This window comes from Psammomys obesus, unplaced genomic scaffold (genome assembly GCF_907164565.1).
Source record: "Psammomys obesus unplaced genomic scaffold, mPsaObe1.curated_primary_1811, whole genome shotgun sequence".
Classification (NCBI taxonomy): domain Eukaryota; kingdom Metazoa; phylum Chordata; class Mammalia; order Rodentia; family Muridae; genus Psammomys; species Psammomys obesus.
Window position 1 is genome coordinate 30522345 of NW_026590062.1, and position 24421 is coordinate 30546765.

The 24421-nt window shown below is 41.0% G+C and overlaps 1 protein-coding gene across 4 annotated transcripts in view; it reads left to right on the forward strand.

The window, feature by feature from the left end:
* The window catches only part of Gng2 (G protein subunit gamma 2), a 105935-nt gene extending 81514 nt beyond the window's left edge, over nucleotides 1-24421 (forward strand). For all 4 annotated transcript variants that reach the window (XM_055606326.1, XM_055606327.1, XM_055606325.1 and 1 more), the window contains 2 exons: nucleotides 7584-7699; nucleotides 23655-24421. In XM_055606326.1, the coding sequence (XP_055462301.1) occupies nucleotides 7613-7699; nucleotides 23655-23783 (216 nt within the window). In that variant the 5' untranslated portion in view covers nucleotides 7584-7612 and the 3' untranslated portion in view covers nucleotides 23784-24421. The remainder of the gene's footprint in view (nucleotides 1-7583; nucleotides 7700-23654) is intronic.

The following is a 24421-nucleotide window of genomic DNA, read 5'->3' on the forward strand; positions in this document are numbered from 1 at the left end:
AGTGAAGTCACACATGACATGATGAACAAAATTAACTCAGAATGGACTGAAGAAAGCACCATGCTGGAATGACTTTTTGCAATGAACATTTGCAAGTCAAGATGGGTGGACAAAAGGTGTACTGTGGGACCCACTACAGCTTTCACAACAAGGTGTTTTTGTTTTGTTTATTTATTTTTGTTTTTAATTTTCTTTGGGGAGGAGACTGCAAGGATGAAGGGTGGAAATGAAGGGATGAAGAGAAGAGTAAGAACAGGGTTCATAATGTGAAATTTATAAAGAATCCATAAAAAGTTAAAAAACAAAAACAAAAACATGAACAACATACTTGAAATACCAGGATTGGTTGATATCCATGGGAGGCCTTCCTGTTTCTGAAGAGAAATGGAGAAAGAGTGGATAGGGGTAGAGGTGGAGGTAGGAAGGAGGAACTGGAAGGAGAAGGAGGAGAGAAGGGAGAGGAGAGAGAGGAATCTGTGGTGTGGATAGAATGCAATACACAAAAGAATAAATTTTTTAAAAAATTAAATATGGACAATAGATTCCAAAAGAAGGCAAGAGAATAATTTTCCCTGTGAAAAGATGCCCAATGGCACTGATCACAGAAATACAACTCTAAACAACAAAACGCTACAAAGATAACTAACTACTATTGAAAAAGCAATAACAGAAAATAACAAGTCTGGCTAGAATGCATAGAAATTAAAACTCTTGTGCATGTTTGGTGAAATAAAAATTACATAGTCATGCTGGAAACCAGTATGACAGTTACTAAAACAAAATATATACTGTATATCATATATTTGTATATTGTATATATTTTGTATATTTATGCATTCTTGTTATGTTATATATTTGCATATCCTTTATTCTGTCTTTACATATTTTTACTTCTGTTTATATGTTTATATCTTTTTTATTTTTAATTTTTTATTACAGTTTATTTAATTTTTTTATTACAGTTTATTCACTTTGTATTTCCCCTGTAGCTCCCTTCCTCATCCCCTCCCAATCCCACCCTCCCTCTTTCCCACCTGTGTCCCTCTCCCAGTCTACTGAAAAGGGAGGTCCTCCTCCCCTTCCCTCTGATTCTAGCCTATCAGGTCTCATCAGAAGTGGCTGCATTGTCTTTTTCTGTGGCCTGGTAAGGCTGCTCCCCCTAGGGGGGGAGGTGATCAAAGAGCAGGCCAATTAGTTCATGTCAGAGACAGTCCCTGTTCCCATTACTATGGATGCCACTCCTTGGCTGGAATATCAGTTTCAGAAAAGACCCCTGTGCTCAGACTTTTAGGATCTGTCGCTGTCCTTATGGAACTCCTGTCCTCTCCAAGTCTTACTATCTCCCACTTCTTTCATAAGATTCCCTGTACTCTGCCCAAAGTTTGGCTATGAGTCTCAACATCTGCCTCGATACTCTGCAGAGTAGAGCCTTTCAGAGCCCCTCTGTGGTAGGCTCCTGTCCTGCTCCCTGTTTTCTCCCTCCTCCGATGTCCATCCTCTTTGCCTTTCTGAATGGGGATTGAGCATCTTAGAGTCCTCCTTCCTGATTAGCTTTCTAAGGTGTACAGATTTTAGTATGTTTATCTTATATTATATATCTAGTATCCACTTATGAGTGAGCATATACCCTGTGCGTTTTTCTGCTTCTGGGATACCTCACTTAGGATGATCTTTTCCAGTTCCCACCATTTGCCTGCAAATTTCATGATTTCCTTGTTTTTTTTATTGCTGAGTAATATTCCATCTGGGCCCTAAAACACATATGTTTATGTCTTTCCATATACATATATAATCTGAAATTTCCCTTTTGAGTTTTACCGAAAGGAATTGAAAGCATAGTGTGGAAAAGTATGTTGACACCTAGCTTCATAGCAAGCAGTGTTCAAAACAGCTAAAATATGGAAGCAACCAAAATGTCCCTCAATATATGAATGGATTTTTAAGCTGTGGCATATTCACATAACATCATACAATCAACTGTAAGACAAGGAATATTTGGATATCCTTCAAGAACCTTGAAGCCATCATGCTATGTTAAATAAGCCTGTGGCAGAAAAGACAAGTATGTGATTCCATTCTCAAGAAGTATCCAAAGTCAAGATCACAGAGCAGTGTTTTAGTCACTATTTTATTGCTGTGAAGAGACACCATGAGCATGGCAACTCTTGTAAAGAAAAACATTTAATTGGGATTGGCTTAGAGCTTCAGAGGTTTAGTCCATTATCATGGACCATAGCAGACATGGTGCTGGAGAAGCAGCTGAGAGTTCTATATCTGGATAAGCAGGCAGCAGGAAGAGAGAGAGAAACTGGGCCTGGCTTGAGCATTTAAAACCCCAAAGCCCACCCCAATGACACACTTCCTGTAACAAGGCCACACCTTCTTATCCCTGTAAAAATGATGCCACTCCATAATGACCAAGTGGAGCCATTCTTATTCAAACTACCACAGGCAGAAACTGTGGAACTGTGATGGGGACCCTGAAGGAAAGGGAACATAAACCAAGACAGGCTAATGTTTTTAAACCTACCACACTTAAACATGAGACTGTTTTTCTTTCTCCCTCATTATTTCAGTCTTGTTTGTTTGTTTGTTGTCTTGTTTGTTTGTTTGTTTGTTTCTGTTTTTGGTTTTTGGATTTTCAAAACAGTGTTTCTTTGTGTTGCCCTGGCAGTCCTGGTCACTCTGTGGACCAGGCTGGGCTTGAACACAAAGATCTGCCTGCCTCTGCCTCCTGAGTGCTGGGAGCTATGGGCCATGACCATCTACCTTGTTTGTTTTTTGTTTTGTTTTGGGATTTTTTTTTTTTTTGTACTTGGGTTTATAAGGTTTAGGTAAACCTAAGTAAGCTAGAAATAGAGACATATCACATGATGTTTCTAGAAGCAGCTGCAAGGCATGGCTGCATATATTTTCTTCTATATTATTTCCAGTGCCACTTGCTTTTTGGACACCATGAGTTTGCCGTTGGGAGGTGTAAGTTTTCCCTTATTGGTCTCCAAATTCTATATAAGTCTCAACATAAGCAAGGATACTAAAGATACATGAGCTTTGCAAAATCATGGCCTAATTCCTTCCTTCCTTTCTTCCTTCCTTTCTTCCTTCCTTTCTTCCTCCCTCCCTCTCTTCCTCCCTCCTTTCTTTCTTTCTTTTTTCTTTCTTTCTTTCTTCCTCTCTTTCTCTTTCTTCTGTCCTTCCTTCCTTTCCCTCTTCATTGAAATAAATGTCTTACAATGTATTTTGATATTTTCCCTCCCAGATCCTTCTCACCTCACTACCTATCCAATTTTATGTTCTTTTTTCTTTTAAACAACAACAAAACAAGAAACACACACACACAAGGCCAAGAAGAAAAAAAAAAGCCCAAATGAGTTTACAAAACAAGTTTACAAGAGTATCATATAGTTTGTTTTATGTTAGCTAACTATTCTTGTGCTTGGGGTGGGGCTTGCCATGGTTAATATACTCAGTGAAACTCCATTGGAGAAAGCTGATTTTTTTTTTCTTCACTGGTGGGTGTCTATTAGAGATAGCTTCTTGGTTAGGGTTGGAGCCTGCATCTTCCCTATGGTGCTGAGATTCCCTCTGGACTGAACTGCACAGGTCTTGTCACACCACCACAGCCTCTGATAACTCGTGTGTTCATCAGTCCTGTTGTGTGTGACCATCACCATGTCTCTTACAACCTTTCTATCTCCTCCACGTGGATCTCTGAGGGGAGGACTTTGAGGAAAATACCTTGCTTAAGACCGAGTGTTCCAAAGTCTCTTACTCTCTTCACAATGTCCATTTGTGAATGAAACACTCATCTATCGGTATAGCAGAATGTCCTTGGGAGTCATTTTATCGTTATGTTCCTTTAGCAGAATAGCAGTCTTAGGTTTTCCCCTAGTGTCATGACCTATCTATTCTCGGGTTCTTGGACACTTTAGCAGTGTTAGTTATGGACTCTATATCATGGAGTGAGCCTTAAATTCATTCAGAAAGTAGTTGGTTGCTCTCACCTTCCTTGAAGTTGGTCAGGTTCCAATTCCTAGAACTTGTGAATACACAGTAAGTGGACTTCAGGTTGCAGATGGAATTAAGGCTCCTGATAAGCTGACCTAAAGAGAAGAAGAATATTTAGGGTGATCTGGGACATCACAATGGAGTCACAAGGGTCCTTGTAGAGGTAGGCAGAATAGAAATTAGAGTCAAAGGAAGAGATAGATTCTCAGAAAGTCAAGGCAGTGATCTGAGTAAAACTCAGCGTACATTCTGCAGCTATGAAGAATGCCCTGGAAGCCATGAAAAGACAGAAGTGGGTTCTTCCTTAGATCCTTCTCCTCCAGAAGGAACTCTGCCTATTCTCTTTACACTTGGGCTTTAGCTTAGTATGACCCATTCCATACTTCTAATTTCCAGAACTGCAAGATAATTTTCTGCTGTTTTAGGAGCTGCATTTTGCGTGATATACTACTGCAGCAACAAAACTGCACATTCTAAATCTGTCCCCTCCAATGCACGAAGACATCAGGGCACAGGATCCAAAAAACAAGACCAGAGCACTTAATCGGCTGCTGGTTTGCTATTCAGCAACAAGGAAACTCTTTAAAAAATTTTGTTTATTTATTATATGTACAGTACTCTGCCTGCATCAACACCAGAAGAGGGTACCCAATCTCTTTATAGATGGTTGTGAGACATCATGTGGTTTCTGGGAATTGAATGCAGGACCTTTGGAAGAGCAGTCAGTGTTCTTAGTCTCTGAGCCATCTCTCCAGCCTTGGGGAAACTCTTAATAACAGGGATGTAATTAAGAAACCCCTTGCATCTCTCTCACATAAAGGGTGGCCAGTTCACACCTAGAATGGTATCTTCACACTGGCCTGGAGAGATGCTCCGGAAGTTTAGAGCACTTTCTGTTCTTCCAGAGGACCTGAGTTCAGTTCCCAGCACCCAAGTCAGGAGATGCACAACTGCCTGTGACTTTAGTTCTAGGGCATCTATCACATTTTTCTAATCTACATGTACGTACATGTGCAAATAAACACACAGCAGACACATAACATTTTTAAAAATGAATCTATTTTTAAAAGAAAAGGGTACAACCCTAAAACTTAAAAAGAAAAAAAAAGTGTGGATTCTTTCTACTCATCCTGGAATATTCAAGACGGCCAGAAGCAGCAGAGAAATGACATCGAGGGCTAACCCTTCCATCAAGGACATCACTAGTTGTGTTTCATTGGCCAAAACTTAGATAATCATATCTAGCTGCAAAGGAGGCTAAAAAATAGATCATTTAACAGACAGTGCCTCGCTAAGGTCTGGGTTCCCTGTCATCTGTGAAACAGGAAGACTGTGGGCGTAGGAAATGGTAAGTTGGTAAAGCGCTTGCCATGTGAGCATGGAGTCCTGAGTCTGATCTCCCAGAGCCCATCTGGAAGCACTGGTTACAAGAGCACTGACCTGTAATTCCCTGACTGGGAAGGCTCAGGGGACAGCCAGCCTAGAACAATCAGCTCTGTATTCATTGAGAGATTCTGACTCAAAAAATAAGGTAAAGAGCAGTTGACACTGACCTCTGGCCTATACACTCACACACGCACACACACACACACAACACACACGAGAGCATTGTACATACACACATGCACACATGTGCACCCATACACACACAACACATGAATATACACAAACAGGTAACACACACATACACATAAGAAAAAGAAATGAAAAGAAAAGGTGCCATTACTAGTGAAAAAGGGAGGAAAGGGTATTGAGAGGCAAATTACGGTCTGTGTTTCAGGTTACTATATGATTTAGTTTCTATTCAAGGCAGAAGAGTAGCTGCCTAGACTTTCAAATCTCTTTCAGGCCCAGCGAAGATTCAGTAATTCTATGTTTATCTGCATTCTCACCTGATGAATGAATTATAGTTTGGCAGAAACATTAGCTTCATAGAACAGTGTCCAGGAACTTGGAAATGTCAGGCTGACTGGGAAGTCAATACTCCATCTCGGCTTTCTAACATTTTGCTAAGCTGTCAAATGTCTGTTAGGTTTTTGGCATGTTATCCCTGTGCAATGACTAGGTTCTTAACCATGTTTATGAACTTATAGTCTTTTACATTTATTTCATGTATGTGCATCATCTGTGTGTGTGCCCGGGCACACCTGTGCAGGTCTGAGGACACCTGGCAGAAATCAGTTCGCTTCTTCCTCCACATGGGCCTTCAGGGGATTGAACCTATGCCGTCAGGCTTGGCAGCAAGTTTGTTTACTCATTGAACCGTTGCTCAAGTCTCAGTCTTATTTTTTTACATGAATTTCTCCCTCTCTTTATCTTTGAGTGCTGAAGGTACAGTTTAGAGCTCCTTGTTGCTTCAGACATTGCTTCAATTTCCCCCTCACTATGTTGTCTCCAAACCTTTTGAAACAAAGTTGAGGGAACAGTTAATTGCCTTCCCATTTACACTGCAAATGTTGGGCCGCCTGTTAGAAGCATTCATTATAAACTGTCTCAGAAAGAACTCGACAGAGAATTATACAAAATGTCCTCTTTTATCTTGAGTAATTATGCATGAAAAAATGCCAAAGAGATAATTTATAGACTGTGTTGTTAATACTAAAGAGATCTCTTTTGCTTTTTTTTTTTTTTTCATTTTAGCAATGGGTAAACTTGTCTATGACTTATTATGTGTTATTCTTCATCCCTTGGGTTTTCTATGTGTCCTTGTTCTTTTTTGAGATGAACCTGGTCCTTCTCCATCCGTACATAAAAAAGTTCCCCAAAGTGAGCCAGAACTTTGGCTTTTAATATAATGGATCCAGAACAAGACTGGACGAGTGTTGACTCATGCCATCTTCATGTTCATTTCCTGGGCCTGGCACTCTAGCTAAATTAAAGCTCTTGGATATTGCTACCCTGTCAAATGTCAGTAACCTCCAGAGGCAGCTGTAAATAATAGCATGGAACCTTGATGAGAAGCAAGACCCAATCAGGATTTGGGGGAGGATACCAAACATGAAAAAGAATGTTGTTGTTTGTTTTTAAATTTTTTAAAAGACAGTAAGAATAGAGTAAGATGATATGATGGGCCAAGAAAGAATTAGAAGAGAAATAAAATTAGGATAGTTTTGAAAGAGTGTGAGAGGCATGGCACAGGATGGAATGTGGGAACCTTGCAGACACCAGCTCATAATCTACCCTGGCAGAGAACTTCCAGAGCATGAGGGCACTATTTTAGCATTTTCAATGTGGTCTGCATTCTTCTTGGCACTGTGGATTTGTTCCTGAAGGACTGTGAGAAAAAAAAGACTGCACAAAGAGCCATGAACTCAGACACAGTTCAAACTAGAACATTTAGGGATGGCTCTTCACAATGGCAATTAAGTGGCATTAGAAAGCCAACCCCTACACCCTCTTTGGGGCAGGGCACACATGGGAAATCAAATCCTACTAGTGATACATGATCCTGCGTGGGATATGCGTGGCTGGGGAACTGGGCCTGATTATACACTGTATGGAGGTCTGCCAGGTGTGAAGAACTGCGTGCCTGGCAGCTTGTGAACTCTGATGCAGTCTCCCTCTGTGTTTTCTAGAGTCTCTGAAGACCCCATCCAGCTCTCCAATGGCCAGCAACAATACTGCCAGCATAGCACAAGCCAGGAAGCTGGTAGAACAGCTGAAGATGGAAGCCAACATCGACAGGATAAAGGTGAGGATGGCACATTCTGTAGCTCATCTAGCTTGAGTAAGGAGCAAATGTCTTGTAGTCAACTGCCATTTGACTGGTTTTCCATAGAGATGGATATTATCAGAAAGGAACTAATGACTTCACTGATACTCGTTTCTCTGAGGTATCTTTGCTTTTTTGAAGATTTCCCTGTGTAAAATGATATGCATAGAAGTGGACTCCCTATGTTGAATCAGAAACAAGGTGGGTGGTGGTGGCACATGCCTCTAATCCCAGCCTTTGGGAGGTAAAGCCCAGCCTGATCTACAGAGTGAGTTCTAGGACAGTCAGGGCTACAGAAAGAAAACCTGTATCAAAGAACCTAAGGGTGTGGGGGGATACAAGAAGGAGGGAAGGAAGGAAGAAAGAAAGAAAGAAAGAAAGAAAGAAAGGAAAGAAAGAAAGAAAGAAAGAAAGAAAGAAAGAAAGAAAGAAAGAAAGAAAGAAAGGGGCCTCGGCTGAGTTCCAGCCAAGGAAACCAGAGAGCACATGAGCTGCCAGTCTGCTAGCCACGTCCCAGACCAGTGAAGCCCTTTTTCTCATTTTGAGTTCTAACTTTTTCTGTCCCACTCAACGACTAAGAGTAAGTGTTGATTTTACGAGTCTAATCTGTTTTATGCATTCATCACTGACAATTCTTTCATCTTTCTATCTTAATGGATTTTTTTTTTCTTCAGAGCACAATTAGTCACACTTGCGGCCTAGGTCAATGCTCAGGGAGTGAAGTGCCTTCTGTGTGAGCATGGAGGCTTGAGTTTGGATCTCTAGGACTGCCACAAAAAGTCAAGTTTGGGGGCCTGCAAGATGGCTCAGTGGTAAAGCTTCTTGCAAGCTCGACAATTTGAACCCACATAGTAGAAGGAGAGAACTTAACCCCTCTGACCTCTGCATACTGTGGCACACACACCATGTGCATCACACACACCATAACACACAGCACATACACACACCACAATACCATAACCACACATGGTACACACCACATGAACCACATACACCACACACCACAGATCACACACACACACACATGGGAGAGGGGTGCTGTAAATAAATGATACAAAAAGAAAAACACCAGATGTGGCAGCACACAGAAACAGGCAGATCTCATGGACTCACCAGCCTGGCAGTTAACTGCAAGCTCCAGATTCAGTGAGTGACCCTGTCTCAAAAAATAAGTGTGATAGAATAGTGATAGAATAGAGGAAGACATCTGGCCTTCACCGCCAGCCTCCACGTGCATGTACACAAAGTCATACTTGGTCTCTCCTAAAAAAAAAATCAAACAGCAAAACAACCTGGAGGTGACATCAGCTCCATAACAAGACCAACAGAGCCAACTAACCAGGGTCCAGATGGGCTTGCTGAGACTGAAGCATCAACCAAGGACCATGCGCCAACTGGACCTAGGCCCCCTACAAAGATATAGTAGATAGGCAGCTTATGTCTCATGTGGGCCCCCTAGTAAGGGAAGTGGAGACTGCCTTAAACATGGACTCACTTGCCAGCTTTTTGGTCTCTTTCCTCTGGCAGGACTGCCTCAATAGGCCACAGGGGAAGAGGACATTCTCAGTCCTGATGCAACTTGATGAGCTGGGCTGAATGGGAAAGGCAGCTCCCCTTTTCTGAGGAATAGGCGAGGGTGGAGGGAGAAGAAAGGAGGGTGGGGCTGGGAGGGGCGGAGGGATGGGGCTACAACCAGGATGTAAAGTGAATAAAAAAATTAATTCATTAAAAATCAAACGGCGCAGACGTTTAACGAGGGCGAGTAGTCTGCTTTTTCTTTCGTGCCCCAGACTTAACCTGTGAGCTTAAGGTTGAAGTCACAGTTTTTGCTCTGACCCTTTGTCTGGCATATTTTGACTGTGAAGCCAGCCCCACTATGTCATTATGAGTAGGCAGCTATTATAGGATGGATTACTGGTAAGGTAAATTTTTGTCAGTCATCACAATTTGACTTCCTTAGAAGCACTTTAGGAAATGGAATTCAGAAACAGATCTCATTGCACTAAAATTAAAATAGAACATTATTCCAAGTGCCTTTTTTAAAAACTACAGTATTTTTCTACTTTTTTTTTTCTCTACATCTTAAAAAAATCAGATCATTCAGTGGATGAATTGGGGTGTGCAGTAGACAACAAAATGAGGCTCAGGACCACAGTTTTTATAAATAAAGTCTTATTGGAACATAAGTATACTCGCTCACTTACATTTGTGTATGGCCCCATTCATACTTCAACCACAGAACAGAGGTGTAACAGGGATCTCAGAGCCCACAAAACTGAAATTATGACCTTTTGTGCATTTATAAAATGAGTTTCTGGCTTCCGGTTTAGAGCAGTTGTCCGCAGCCCGTCACCCAAAGAGCTCTATAAACCCCCATTCCAGAACCATACCAAAGGAAAGGCAATTAAATTAGGATCTTTTGTGTTCAAGATTCAGGCATCAGTATTTTTTTTTTTTTTTAATCTTCAGTTAATTCCATAGCCACAGTTATGAACTGCTACCTCAGGGCAGGAGATTTGAACCTTCTCACCACCACCTGCTCAGCCCTGGAGAGTGGAGGGGAGCCCATCCACCTTCATAAAGAAGCTAGGCGAACATCCAGGGACACTTTCCCATCCACTAGAAACTTCTTTTGTAAACTCAGACTTCTGGCGGAGGACCTCACCATCACCGGATTCTGCCCTGTTTTCTGTGGCGTTTATTCTTCCTTGCTTGTAAATGAGTTAAGGGCTCCTTCCCAAGTATTTTCTTCCTCTGTCACTTTCTGGCTTCTCCTCCTTTGTTGCTTCTTAGTTTATTTTTTGTTTGTTTGTTTGTTTGTTTGTTTGTTTTTTTCATTCCCTTACTGAAAAGGTGCAAATACACTGGTGGGCATTTTGACTGCTAGGAGAAGGGAATGCCCCAGGGACTGCTGGACCACAGAGAGACTCTCTTTTTCATTATGAGGGATGGAGGGGGCTCCAACAATCACCCTGAGAAATAGTGGTTTTGTCCTCTCTAAGAAGCTCTGCTGTGGTCAGCATTCCTGCCTCCTCAGAATTCCCAGACACTGGTCCTGAAGGAGGGTGTGATATACTCATGGGGGATAAACATGACAACAGTACAGGGTGATGACAAGACCTCTTCAGCCAGGCCATCCTTTCCTTGAATCCCTGGTGGCAATGGTTCCTGCCTGATCCCTGCAGTCTACTTCAACCCACTTCCACCAAGCTGTCAGTTACCTGTCACTCTGCTGCCAAAGAAAACTTTCCAGAGGAAAATTTCATCATGTTCTTCTCCCACTGAAAATGTTATTATGCCACAGCTCCCCAGCCCTTATACAATGAATCTCAAACTCTTTAATGGAACTTATGGAGTTCTCCTGAACATCTCTTCAACTTTATTCCCTTTCTCTTGCTCACACTGGTCATATCAACCACTTTCTATTCCCTTGAAAGGAACTTCAAATGCCTTGAACATCCTCTATCCTGCATTCTTGCCTTCACCTTTTCACTTTACTAACAGGGTGTGGGGCAGACTCCCTGAGGCTTCAGACCAATCATTAGTTCCCAAAGATGCTTTTCAGGACCCTGCCTGTGAGGTTGGATTTTTCATCTGCCCATTTATTCATCTATTTGTCAATAAAATAAATATTTTATTGAGATTTTTATGTTGCCAGCACTTGTTAGGTCCCTCAGCAATGTGTGAGGTAGTGAGGGGTTACAAAAGATATGAACAAAACCTGCTATCAGAATAGAAGCAAAAGTATCCAGGAAGCATAGTTACCAAAGATGTCAAAGCCAACTCCTGATTGCCCTCTGAAGAGAAATAAATAAATAGCTACTGAGAGAGTATATGCAAATACAAGGGTTAGCCCAAAAACCATGCCCTAAGTGGCTGCTTCCCATGGTCTTCACTGTCACATCTCTGAACCCTTCTTCATGTCATCAGACATTCCTCTGAAGAAGTACAGCAGCAGCCTGTACTCTGGCATTTGCTCTGCACCGCACAATCAGGCAGGTATGCTGTGGTGAAGTTACAGGCTATTTTTAGTTCCACTGTTGGGTAAAACTGTTGCCACCGTTGTCAGCTAACTGGTTATCTGCTTTCAGGGGTCCTTCAAGGGCTCCAGGACTTCCAGCTGCCCCACCTATTTTCTAGGCATCAGCTTTTCAGCAAGAGTGAACTTTTGTTTTGTTTTTTGAGACAAGGTTTCTCTGTATAGTACTGGCTGTTCTGGAACTCACTCTGTAGACCAGGCTGGCCTTGAACTCAGAGAGATCTGACTGCCTCTGCCTCCTGAGTACTGGTATTAAAGGAGTGTGCTGCCATCACTACCCAGCTAAGAGGGGACTGTTTTTGGAAGATGCCAGGCTTATGGTGTTCCAGTTACAATGGTAGCCTCATCGTATGACAGCTTAGTGTGCATCTGGAAGAGCCAGCTGTAGCTAAGGTGACCTTAGTAGCTGGGTGCAGCTGCTGCTGGAGCTTCTAAAGGTCCCACAAGCAAGAGGTAGCTTGTCCCTTAGGTAGCCTCCAAAGTAGCCCAACCTGCTCTATTGGACCCAAATAACACTTTTTATTTTGAAATTTTCTAGTCTTCCAGCCATTGTATCATGTCCTGGTAGGTTCGGACTAATGAAACTCTTCTCTGGTCATAAGAGCAGGCATGACACTTCCAGCCTGTCCCTGTTTCTTTGTTAGCATTGCTTCAAGGATAAGGAATAAAAGCCAGGGAGCCACAGTAAAGGAGTAGAGAGGGATTGTGAACAGTGACCCTCAGATTTCTAATGCAGGAGATAGATAAACACTAACAGTGAAAGAGGAGAAAATTTAGGTACAGGTGGGGGGGTCTGTACAGAAGCAGAGGACAGCAGGGTCTCAGGAAATACTTTACTATCACCGTATTAAGACGCTGTGGAGCCAGGTGTGGTGGCACACACCTTTAATCCCAGCACTCAGGAAGGCAGAGGCAGGCAGATCTCTGTGACTTTGAGGCCAACCTCGTCTACAAAATGATTCTAGGACACCCAAGGCTACACAGAGAAACCCTGACTAGAAAAACAAACAAACAAACAAACAAACAAACAAACAGATAGACTGTTTGGGTACTGAATAGAAACCAAAGCAAGCAGAAAGAGAAGATTAATTATAGATGACACAGGTGTCTTAGATCCAGGGACAGATATGTAGCTAAGTCAGCACTTAGCTACATGGATGACTAGAAGCCACTGGGGACCAGGAGTGGCTCCGAAATGGGCCATTGCTTCTCCTGCCATTTTTGTTTCCTGGGAAGAGTAGATTTTTCAGCTGACTGGTGCATACGACAGGCACAATATGGCTATTCTGAGCTCTATAAGAGAGACTTGGTCACTTCTTTTCAGTGTCACTTCCATAGTCTGGCATCTCTTGTTTAGCCAGAATAAGACATTTCTAGCTTCAATCACCTGCCGTCAAAACCAAGCCACAGCATAAAGTCATGGTTCATGGGAAATAACCCGCCTATAATGGATAAGAAAGAAGCCAAGAACTGTTGTAAGGTAGGATGATATTCTTTGGCAGTGGCCACTCTTAATGCTATAAAAAATAATCTAGATGTGAGAGGAAAAAAAAAATCCAAGGCCAGGAGCATGAAGGAAATTGTTGGTTTTTAATGGTTAGACTCATAAATTGATCTCACATAAAAATTTTCAAGCTTGCTCATTTCTCCCAGATATTTCCAATAAACCATTATAAATGATTCTCCTTACTACTCTAACAATATGTTCTGTAAATCCCCACTTTCCTGATTATTCTGGGTTCCTCACTGGGAACACCCCACCCCACCCCACCCCACACCCCTCTTTGCCTGTGCAAATTATATTCTTTCATTCAGTGTTAGCTCAAACTCTCACTTGTTCATGAATCTTTTTATATTCCTGTCAAATGTTCTACTTATTAGATACACTTTTCCAAACAGACTGCATAGTCCTTAAAGTCAAAGGCAGTGTTTGTGTCCTTTGTGATTCTTTGGAGATTCTAAGTATAAATATAATTACTAAATAAAACTGAAGTACTCATAGAGAATTCAAATGCCGTATAAAATTGGGTAGGACAGGTGGTTTTAGAGTAAAATTGTTGTGTGTCATAGTGTGACTGTAAGTAAACACCATTTGCAGTTCACATTTTTAAACAATTCAAAAATAAAAAGGCAAGCCAATTTTAATAATTGAAACAATATATAAATTAGTGAGTCAAGTCTGGACATTTCTAATTTCTATCATCTTTCTGGTCATAGACCCATACTGCATAGGAATTGAACTTCAGAGAATGGTGTACTGAGAAACTAGTTTAAACCAGGTTTGTGGTGTGCACTTTTAATCCCAGCACTTGAGGGGTAGAGGCATGAGGATTGCTGCAAGTTCAGCAGGACTCTGGAGAGAGAAACAGAAAGAGACAGCTATCCAAGAAGTGAGCTAGTTAGACATCATGCTTAGTGCAAGGAAAAGCCTAGGTTGGGGCTTTTGTAAATATTTTTTCAGCATTTGAATTGAAAGCTTTAATATCCCTTTCTCAAAGTCTTATGTGTAATTTTATTAGGGAAGAATAGGTTATAATCCTCTTTATGGGTTAATTGAGAACATTTCCATAGATGATGAAATCAGTAAAACATCAGGTATGGCCAGTCTTAATTCATTGTAGTTGCTAGAAATGAAGCAAAAGTTTTTCAACTAAATTCCAGTTTGCATTGATGGAGTGCACAACCTCTCCTTCATGAAGGCTGATAACATTTTTATGAACTCAGTAGCTATTTGTTCAGTGCAAAGTATATACTTAGCCTTGTGCTATACTGGGGAAGTATTATACACTAAGCACTCTGAATTCAAAAATCCAAAACTTTCTAAGCACCAAGACAGTGCCACCAGGGAAAAATTCTACACCTGACCTCATTTGATAGGTCACAGTAAAAACATAAAAATACTATAAAGCTAAAAATATTATAAAGCATTAACTTTAGGCTGTGTGCATAAGGTATGTGGAATATAAATGAATTTTGTGTTTTGACTTGTGTCTTAGACACAAGAAGTTGTGTGTCTGTATAAGTATATATATTTTATTTTTATTAAATAATTTTTAAAACACAGTGGTCAAAGAATTTGACATCCTCAATTTCAAATCCCTGAGAACTTAAATTTTTGAAATAGCCTAGTTTTCAGGGAAAACGAAGTTTACTTTCCTCAAAAAAAAAAAAAAAAAAAAAAGACTATTTAGCCAGGCCTGGTGGTGTAAGCTTGCAATGCCAGCTACACAAGAGCCCCAGATGAGGAGGTGACTTCATGACTGATACCCTTCAATGCACAGCAACTTTCCATGGGCAGAGGCAATGACAGCCTGTCAGGACTTATTTCTTTGCCTGATGGCTTGTATGCATTCTGTAATGTTAATTTGAAGATGTAGCTAAAGTTTAGAATGTAATAAAGATGAACTGTATCTTTTCATTTTATTTAAATTTGACAGGAGGGCTGGTTGTTATCTCTATAGAAAACTGCTTTTTCTGCAAGTTCTCAGAGACATAAAGGCATCTGTCTGCCTAGAATAGGTTCTTTATATTTCAGAGCTGATAGTCATAGTCTGGTGGCCTTTATTGCCACTGTCTAGAATCTCCCTTTCCTTGCTTCTTGGTTTGAGATGATGTTATGAGATAGCTGGATGTCAGCAATTGTCAGTCTTAGGAGATCAATACTCTTGTCAGAAGTAAACCTCTGCTAGAGAGAGAATGCAGTCACTAAAGTTCTTGCCACTCAAGCATGAGGACCTGAGTTTGAGCATCAGAAGCCATGTGAAAAAGTGACAGCTGGGACTTACTGGCCAACCACCTTAGCTAATTTGGAAAGCATTAGGCCAATGAGAAACCCATTTCAGAGAGGCAGGGCGGGGGTGGGGGGAGGGATGCTGCGCCTAGCAGCTAAGAGGATCAGAGATCAGTTCCCAACACCCATGTCAGGCAACTCACTGCCTCTGACTCCAGCTCTAGGGATTTGACACCCTCTTCTGGCCTCTTTGTTCATCCACAGACTCATGTGGCATAGACACATATATACATAAATAAAATTAATATGCATTTTTTAACATCCTGACACTTTTTCTTCTGTCAAGTTATTTTTACACTAGAGATATCTCAGTTATGGACAAGTTACTAGTATGGTGCCAAGGGCTTTTATTTTCCTATCACTTGGTATAAATTAAGAAAAGGGCCTACCACCTTTAAATGTTTTAATGTTTATTTCCTACAACTAAGGATGTTCTTTCTCCATGATCATAACGTAATCAGCAGAGTCAATATTGATACATTCCATTCTAATCCTAAAATCCCCATCTAAATATTGAAAAATACTCCAATAAAAATTTCTTTAGCAAAAGACCGTGATTGAAAATTCTGTCTTGCACTTACCAGTCCTGTGTGACACAGTTCCTTCCACAACCTTGACACATTTTAAGATTGTGGGCCACTTATTTTATGCAAGGTCACTCAGTTTAGGCTTGTTTGACATTTCTTCCCTTTCAACATGTGGGCCCTGAGGATCAAACTCAGGTTATGAGGCTTGGCTACAAGGACATTTACCCACTGAGCTATTTTACCATCCCCCTTATCTGGAATTTCAGTCTGATTAAATTCTAGTTAAAAAACATTGACCATATGGAGTGTCCCTTTGTTGTGTTGTTTTCAGTTGAGACTTTGTTTTGAGTTATCACTTACTAAAAACATTAACTTTGGTTGTTGGCTAAGGTAGTATCTTCATGTTTTCTTGGTGAAAAGCAATTCTTTTTCCTTCTGTAGTTCTTCAGTATTTGGGAACTTAGGAGAGGTAGCTCAAGATTCCATAATTCTTTTATTACTCATAAAACATTCTGTTTTTTAAACATGTTTAATTTTAATTGCATTGCTATGGGCTCAGAGTGTCCCCTTCAAGTAATGATTCATGAGCTTTGTTAAATTCTTTATTATTTTATTTTGTTTTATATGTAATGGTGTTTTGCCTGTGTGTATGTCTGTGCACCATGTGTGTGCCTGGCACTCAAGGAGGGTAGAAGAGGCCACCAGATCCCCTTTAAGCACCCATGTGGATTCTGGGAATTGAACCCAGGTCTGCTGAAAAATAAGCCATGCTCTTAAGCATTCAACCATTTGTCTTTTCAGCTCCTATAATCTATTATTTTGATGTTAAATTAGCACAGGCTAAAAGCTGGTGACTGTGTCCTTTGGGTATGAATCCCTCATTCCTGTCAGCATTTGCCTAGTTTGGAGCAAAAGCAGGTGCTCCTGTAATAAGAACACCTTGCCCAACCCTGAAGTCATCCTTTCCTCCAACAAGCCTTAGTTCCTTTAAGAATGGTTTTTAAGAACCAAGATCTGAATATGCAGCGTGTTCATTGCTTCCAGGTCCTCTCCCGAGACAGAGCTAGGAAATGCACATGTATGTTCACATACAGACCCATATACATTCACACACACTTCACATCTGTTTTTTTAATATGTTTCTATGTGTGTGTGTATATATAACTGTGTCTTTATACCCAAACCACCAAGTCCTATTCTATACCGTAAGGTTCGGTATCATTTTTTAATTTCCACAATTACAATGAGACACCATCTCTGTTCATCCTTGTGTGACTCCTCCCCTGCAGGGAACAGAGTTTCCCCTCCATGCCTCCCCTTCTCCACAGAAGATGCCTTGCACATCCTCCATGTCTTGGTCATGTTTTCTTTTTCTCTGTGTTCTTGATCATATAGATAATATTTATGATAGCTTCTTTGGCAAATTGCTGTCCACCAATTTCACGAACCATTCCAGTCATACATCCTTTTCTTTGAATTAGTTTATCTCTTCACTATGGTAAAACTCTGGTCTTGCTAACAAGCAGATTACAATATTTTGTGGACAGTAGACACTGTGAAATTGCCTGTAACTCTAGCTCCAAGGAATCCAATGCCCTATTCTTGCCTTCACAGGAACTTGTAAAAATATATATACACTCAGACATGCACACACAGACACATAAGATAGATAGATAGATAGATAGATAGATAGATAGATAGATAGATAGACTTTTTAAAAAGAAGATGTGTAGATACAGGATATGAAAGATCAGAATAATTGCTGTTACAATACCAAAGTTGGCAACAAAACAAAACATCCCTGTTTTCATTTTCAGACGCTATTACAAATACTATCCTGTTATTCTAAATTCCTTTTCTCTTGCTTTCCTGACATTTTCAGTTTAAATAAAATATTCTTTACCCTCATCTACTTAATTGCTATAACTCAAAAGCAGAAAACACAAGACTACACTGCATATAAGTATTTAAGTGTTGGAATTTTTAAATAGTCCTTTAAATTTTTTGAGTTTTAGTGTGAGTGCAGCTAAGTTGTTTAGAGACATTTTAATCTCTTTGGACTTTCAAACTTTGATAAGAGAGTCCCCTACAGGCCCTAGCATGGAACCACGCACTACCACAGAAGGGGTACACTTTGGAATTCTTGCCCCAAATTCTGTGTGTGAAGATGTCTTTCTCTTCTGCCTGGTAAAGACACACTGCTCTGATCCTATACCATCTCAGGGATAGCATCACATGACCTTCACTCTCTCTGAGTGGCTCACATGGCCCTTATACAGGTGCTGGTCGGTGCCTGGCAGAGTCAGGGGGAACCCTCTGGAACTTTCTCTCTGCTGTGTAACTCTTTCTTCCCTGTCATCCTCTCTTCAGCCAAGGTGACTAAATGAGGGAGACACTGTCATATACTGCTTGTGAGCCGTCATGTGAACATTTCCTCTATTCTGTTCAGTTGAAGTTGAGGCGGGAGAATTTAATCACTGTGTTATTGTATCTCTGTCCAGGCTGGAAGTCTGGCCTGCTCAGAGCTCTATGAGAATAGATGCCTTTCTGTACTTTGTTCTCTGATCATTGCAGCATGTAGAACGTATACATGGAGCATTGGGCACATGGCAACTGTTGGTTGAATGAAATATCTGTTGACTAAGGTTACATTTGAGAATTCCTTCAGCAATTACTTGCATCTCTTTTATGGGTTAGCACTGATGACATGATTGTGAACGGGGCAGCTAAAGTTCCTGCTCCCATACAGCATAGTACTTAAAGGGCTAGAAAATAGTAAGCAGCCAGTAAACAGACTAGAAGGGTAATCACACCGGGGAGGGGCGTGGTTTCTGTGAGTGAGAAGAATGTACTGCTTGGACAGGAAAAGATGAAGAAAGTCAGAATGGACAAAATGATCTGTGAGTGCCCTGCCAGGAGCCAGATTTCTGTTGATTCCTAGGACTAAAACAGGCTGCAGAGGATTTGAGGAAAGACAGTTCTTTAGAATCATATATAGAAAACTATAAGGCAGAGAGGACTGTCGAGCTTTCAGAATTAAAGGGGAAAAGTATGAAGACATGAGACTGGAGAAGAGCGAGTCTAACATGTTCACAACCCACAGGCTAGAATATGTTGTTTTTGTGTTCCTACAGAGTATACTTGAAAAGAACTGACAGTTTCAAATGTGGAATTATATAAGGTGATCTTGATGTTTAAGCTATCTTTACAGCCACAGTGTAACACTACCACTTGTGACAGTTTCAAAAGCAAGGAAGTCATCCAGCTTTCTGAACATTTTTGTGTCCTTGACTCAAGTGGCTGTCTGCTAAGGTTTATGGTCCCCTTTTCAGAATGGTGCTTTTAAATTGCAAAGGAAACTAACTATGTTGACATATAATGTATTAGAATATTTTATAAAGTATTTAAGATAATAGCATAACTCTAAAAATATTTTCAAAACATACATACATACATATATATATATATATATAATGTAACATTGAGGAGGAGGTCCTCACCTATCAGTGAACTTGGCAATGGGCATAGGGGGAGAAGAGGGAGGATGGGTGGGATTGAGAGGAGTTAGAGGAGGCTACAGCTGGGATACAAAGTAAATAAATTGTAATAAATAAATAAATAGATAGATAGATAGATAATAAAAGTATATAATATTGTTATAGATATGTTCCTTTATTATGCAGTGTCTAATACCATGCCTATAAGTGGATAAAGATAGATAAAATGTTGAGATATGAAGATGACTGTAATATGATTCAAAATATCTAATTCTGTTGACTGACTCACCTGTTTGGCTCATGCTAGTATCCATGTTTATGATGAAAGGATATGATAAGTTTCTACTTGAGGTTAGTGAAAATAAAGGAATAACTTTTGTCATCAAAATTCATAGACCATTCTAAAATCTATCTTTGGGCCCACTGGGGAACCCAATTAACCACTTTTTAATCTAAGCAGTTATTTCATTTGTCCAGGAGAAGATGGAGCTTCAAACTATGGGGCTGGAATGGAGATGACAGTAAGGGATCTAAATGTAGGTTTTGGTTTTTTTTTTTTTTTTTTTTTTTTTTTTTTTTTTTTTTTTTGGGGGGGGGGGGAGTGAATAAAAAGCACAGAAAAGGTAAAGACTGTTCTAAAGTTCTGAGAACAACTAGGCAAATGAATATAAAAAGTAGCAAAGTGTTAGAAAGGATAACCACAAAACGTGAGATCTAGACAGAATGTCGCATAATTTACTGTAAGGTAAGAAACACACCTGACAGTTCAGGTAGAGATTAAACCAGGAACATGAACATACACATTTGGCTGCTTCTGAGCTGAAACCTAGGGATCCCGAGTTTTATAACATATACGTAGCAAGGACCAGGGCAACATAGTAAGATCCTGTCTCAAAAAAAAAAAAAAAAACCAGAACAAAACATGAGGATATTAATATCTTACAGACTCATACTACTGTTCTACAGGTTAACTACAACATTTGGACAAAGTAGTTTAGATAGTTTTGACACAAAACAAAGGTCAAAAATATCAGCACTTATTCCAGCTGTTAGAAAGATTCAGATGTGTCAGATCATCATCTGCAAGAGACTGCAGTCTAATGAAGAAAAAAATATTTTGAAAAGGGAATTATTCAGAGTCATTTGATCAAATATAAGCTGTGAACAACTTCACATCATTAATTTCTCCCACCCTGGTATCTTCTGTACCTTAAAAAGCACTTTGAGGATTAGAGAGATGACTTGGTTAAGAGCACCAGCTGCTCTTCAGGAAGACCTGATTCCCATCATCCTTGTGGCAGCTCACAACAGTCCATAACTCCAATCGAGAGGATCCAATGCTCTCTTCTCACCTCCTGGAGCACTGTACATATGAGGTGCACAGATACACATGGGACGCACAGACATTCATGCAGCTAGACACTCATACACATAAAATGAAAATAAAATCTCAAAAAGTGCTTCAGATACTTCATGCATGTGTTTGTGTATGAGCATCGTGCATGAGTAGGTGTAGCTGGTACCAAATCTCTTCCTAACAAATGTGATTGCAGTGTTGCTGTTTTACACTCTCTGCTGCTTAGCAGTTAAGCTCCTATTTAACACATTGATGACTATTGCTCAAATAAGTAAAAGTCATAGGGGGAAAAACAGTTACAATTTCTCCTCAAAACTCTGACCTTTGCCCTCATTTGGGGGAGCTACGCCTAGAAAAGGCCATTTCCTTTCATTTTCCATTGTCAGGTTTAGTAAAGGTGCAGGAAGAATTAGTTTTCACTTCCGGAACTAGGCAGGCATTTAAAGAGTTTGCATGCAGCTTAATGGCAAAACATCAGAGTCCAAGTTCTTCTTCTGCTGCCTGTCTGGGAATCAGCTCCTGGAATCTGCCAATTCTCAAGTTTTTATCTGCAGAAGGCAGATAGTGATTTTTACTTAAGCGCTGTTGATGACAGAAAATAAAAGATGGCTCCATGCAACAAAATGGGAGCACAATAAAACCATTTCATAAGTGCTGTAATGTCTATTAAGGAGATAGATTTTGGAACAAATATGCTATACTACATAGTACTCTCCCCTCCCCTTCAATTCATGTTCTCCTAGAATCTTAGAATGTGACTTTATTTGATAACAGGGTATTTGCAGGTGTAAACAAGTTAGTAGGAGGTCACATTGAGTAGGGTAGACCCTAACCCAATGATTGACAGGATTTGAACAATAGCGACAACAGTGCCATGTAAAGACATTGCAGTTGTTGTAGGTGCTGAGAGTGTGGAGCAGATTCTCCCTCAGAGGGTTGGGGACCAATTCTTCTGACGCCTTAATTTCAAACATCAAATTTCTAGTGCTGTAAGCCACCTGGTTGGTAATGCTGCATCAGGGCAGCCATGGGAAACACGTACATATATCAGTGTTTGTATCCAAATCAGGGCAGGCTGGGCCTCCCGGCAGTAACCATTGTCCTCATCTTTGGCACTCCCGACACAGATCTACTTCCCACTCCTAATACAGAGCAAGAAAAATTTGAACTTGATGTCAAGAACAAAGTAGGCTTATGATTACAGAGCTACTATGAGATCTGTCCTAGTCAGTCTGCTGCCACTCCAGACCATGTCACTGTCATCAGGAGCCCTGGCCTATGGAGCAGGGTCTCTCCAGAGTAGTGCTTCTGTCTGTGGTGATGAGAACAGAGAAAGAAAAGCTGGGCGTTATTGATTGAGAATATGAAATTGATTTCCATGTCCAACCTGTTAATCATAAAACAGATGTTCCTGTAAATGATGAGCACCGAAGCCCCTTGGTCCTAGGGTGTGGACCCAAACAAGGGTATGGCCATTGATCCCTACATGGAAACCTGTGAATGAGAAAAGGAGGTCCTAATTACTGCTTCATATGGGCACCGTGGCTGAGGGAAGAGTGACTGGCAAGGCACACGTTGATTCTTCTCCCTCAAAACAATTATCAAATTCTGCTCACATCTCATTGGCCAGAACAAATTACTTGAGCTATAACTGAGTCTGACATCACTGTGTAGATACCTGGGCCCTACATGCAGTGAGGATATCTTCAGCAATAGTATAATCTGCCCAAACCTTAGGGAAGATTACCCTTGCTGTAGTCACAGTGAGAGACTTCCACACCTTACAGTATTTTCATAAGCAAAGCACAAGTGTACCATGTCATATAAGAACCAACCACTGACTTTGTTTTCTGATTCCCAATGGCAGTCATCTGGGGATCACCTACCTCCTCCCCAGATGTCAGCTTATTTCTCAAGATTAAATCTAGCCCCTCATGTAACAAAAATGTGCAACAACCACAAAGGAAAGCACACTGCCAAAAAGGAGCTCGAAATGTGCAGCACATCATCCCCCAAAGCAGGGAAGCCCCTCTCACAGCAACCTTCGTGGCTGGAGTCGCAGAGTGATACCGTAATGTATATGTACTGTACCGTATGATATCAGCTTGTGTGTGTGCATGCATATCTATACTTGTGCATGCATAGACACACGTGTGCCTATCTATACACATGAAGCTATGCCTCCTAGTTAGAAAAGGGACACTAGCCTGGCTAAAGGCATCCCTCGAAGAATTCCAAAAGCAGGGGCATGGCTATGTGAAGATAATAGTGGTTAGCCTATGTAGAAAGCTTCCTTTATGTGAGACTGGATGTCTTTCCTGGGTTATCTCACTTGTATAATCCTTGTCACTAGTGCTGGGACTCAGGTACAACAACTAAGGTATGAGGGCCCAAAAGCATCAGACCAGGGTTGGCACTTGCACGCCTCTGATACTGAGTGGCTCTTTTGCTTGAGGCCTGAAGTGCTTCGCTTCTTTCACTCTAGATCCCCACCTGCTGGCAACAGTGCTGTCAGCTCAGTTTCATTGATAACCTTGTCTCCAGACCAGGAAGCAGAGCTTATGCAGGTGGGGTGTCTCTCTTCACTTTCATACTTTGGTTTTCAAGAGGTTTGCAAGAGGATGAGACAGCCCCACAGGGGTGGACCCCAAAGCTGCGTCCTGAGTGACTGAGTTTGGGTCCATGCCAGCCTGTCTTTTCAGATGTTTCTGCCTTCCCTTGCAGGTGTCCAAGGCAGCTGCGGACTTGATGGCCTACTGTGAGGCACATGCCAAGGAAGACCCTCTGCTGACCCCGGTCCCAGCTTCGGAAAACCCTTTTCGGGAGAAGAAATTCTTCTGCGCTATCCTTTAAGTCTCTGAGAGGAGGCTGAAGAGCATCAGGGCTCCTGGGACATTGACGTAGAATTCCTTGCAAAGTGGGCACCTTTCTTGTCCGCAGCATTTAAAGAGAGAAAGGAAAACCATCCTGGACACTCTGGCTGTGCATGTTTAAAGAACTGTCCCCTAATGAGAATGAAAGCTGATTCCACATCCCAACTTTAGCGGTCTGACCCTACAGACCTGCCTGGAGGAGGGGAATGTGTAAAAAACAAAACCGATGTCACTTCTTCTCTGCTACCCCTCTGCTTCATATTTAAAAACAAAATAAACATTAAAGCCAGTGTCCTGAGCTGAGATATGGCTGACCTTCTGGGAACGAGAATTGTCTTTTAAGTACCCTCTGACAAACTGTCGTCCCATGTAGCCACTGTTCAGTTTAATGGCATCCATGTTTAGTCCTTTGTGCCTTTTTCTTTTCCTTCCCTTTCTTTACACCTGCCTGAGTACTGAGGAGATAAGGCTGGGTTCCTGTGTTAAACTAAACTTCAAGGATGAGTGACAGCTAAGATGTTTAGAAAGATGTTCCCCATGGTATTTCCTTGCAAGAATAACAATTAAAAATAAGAAAGAAAGAAAGAAAGAAAGAAAGAAAGAAAGAAAGAAAGAAAG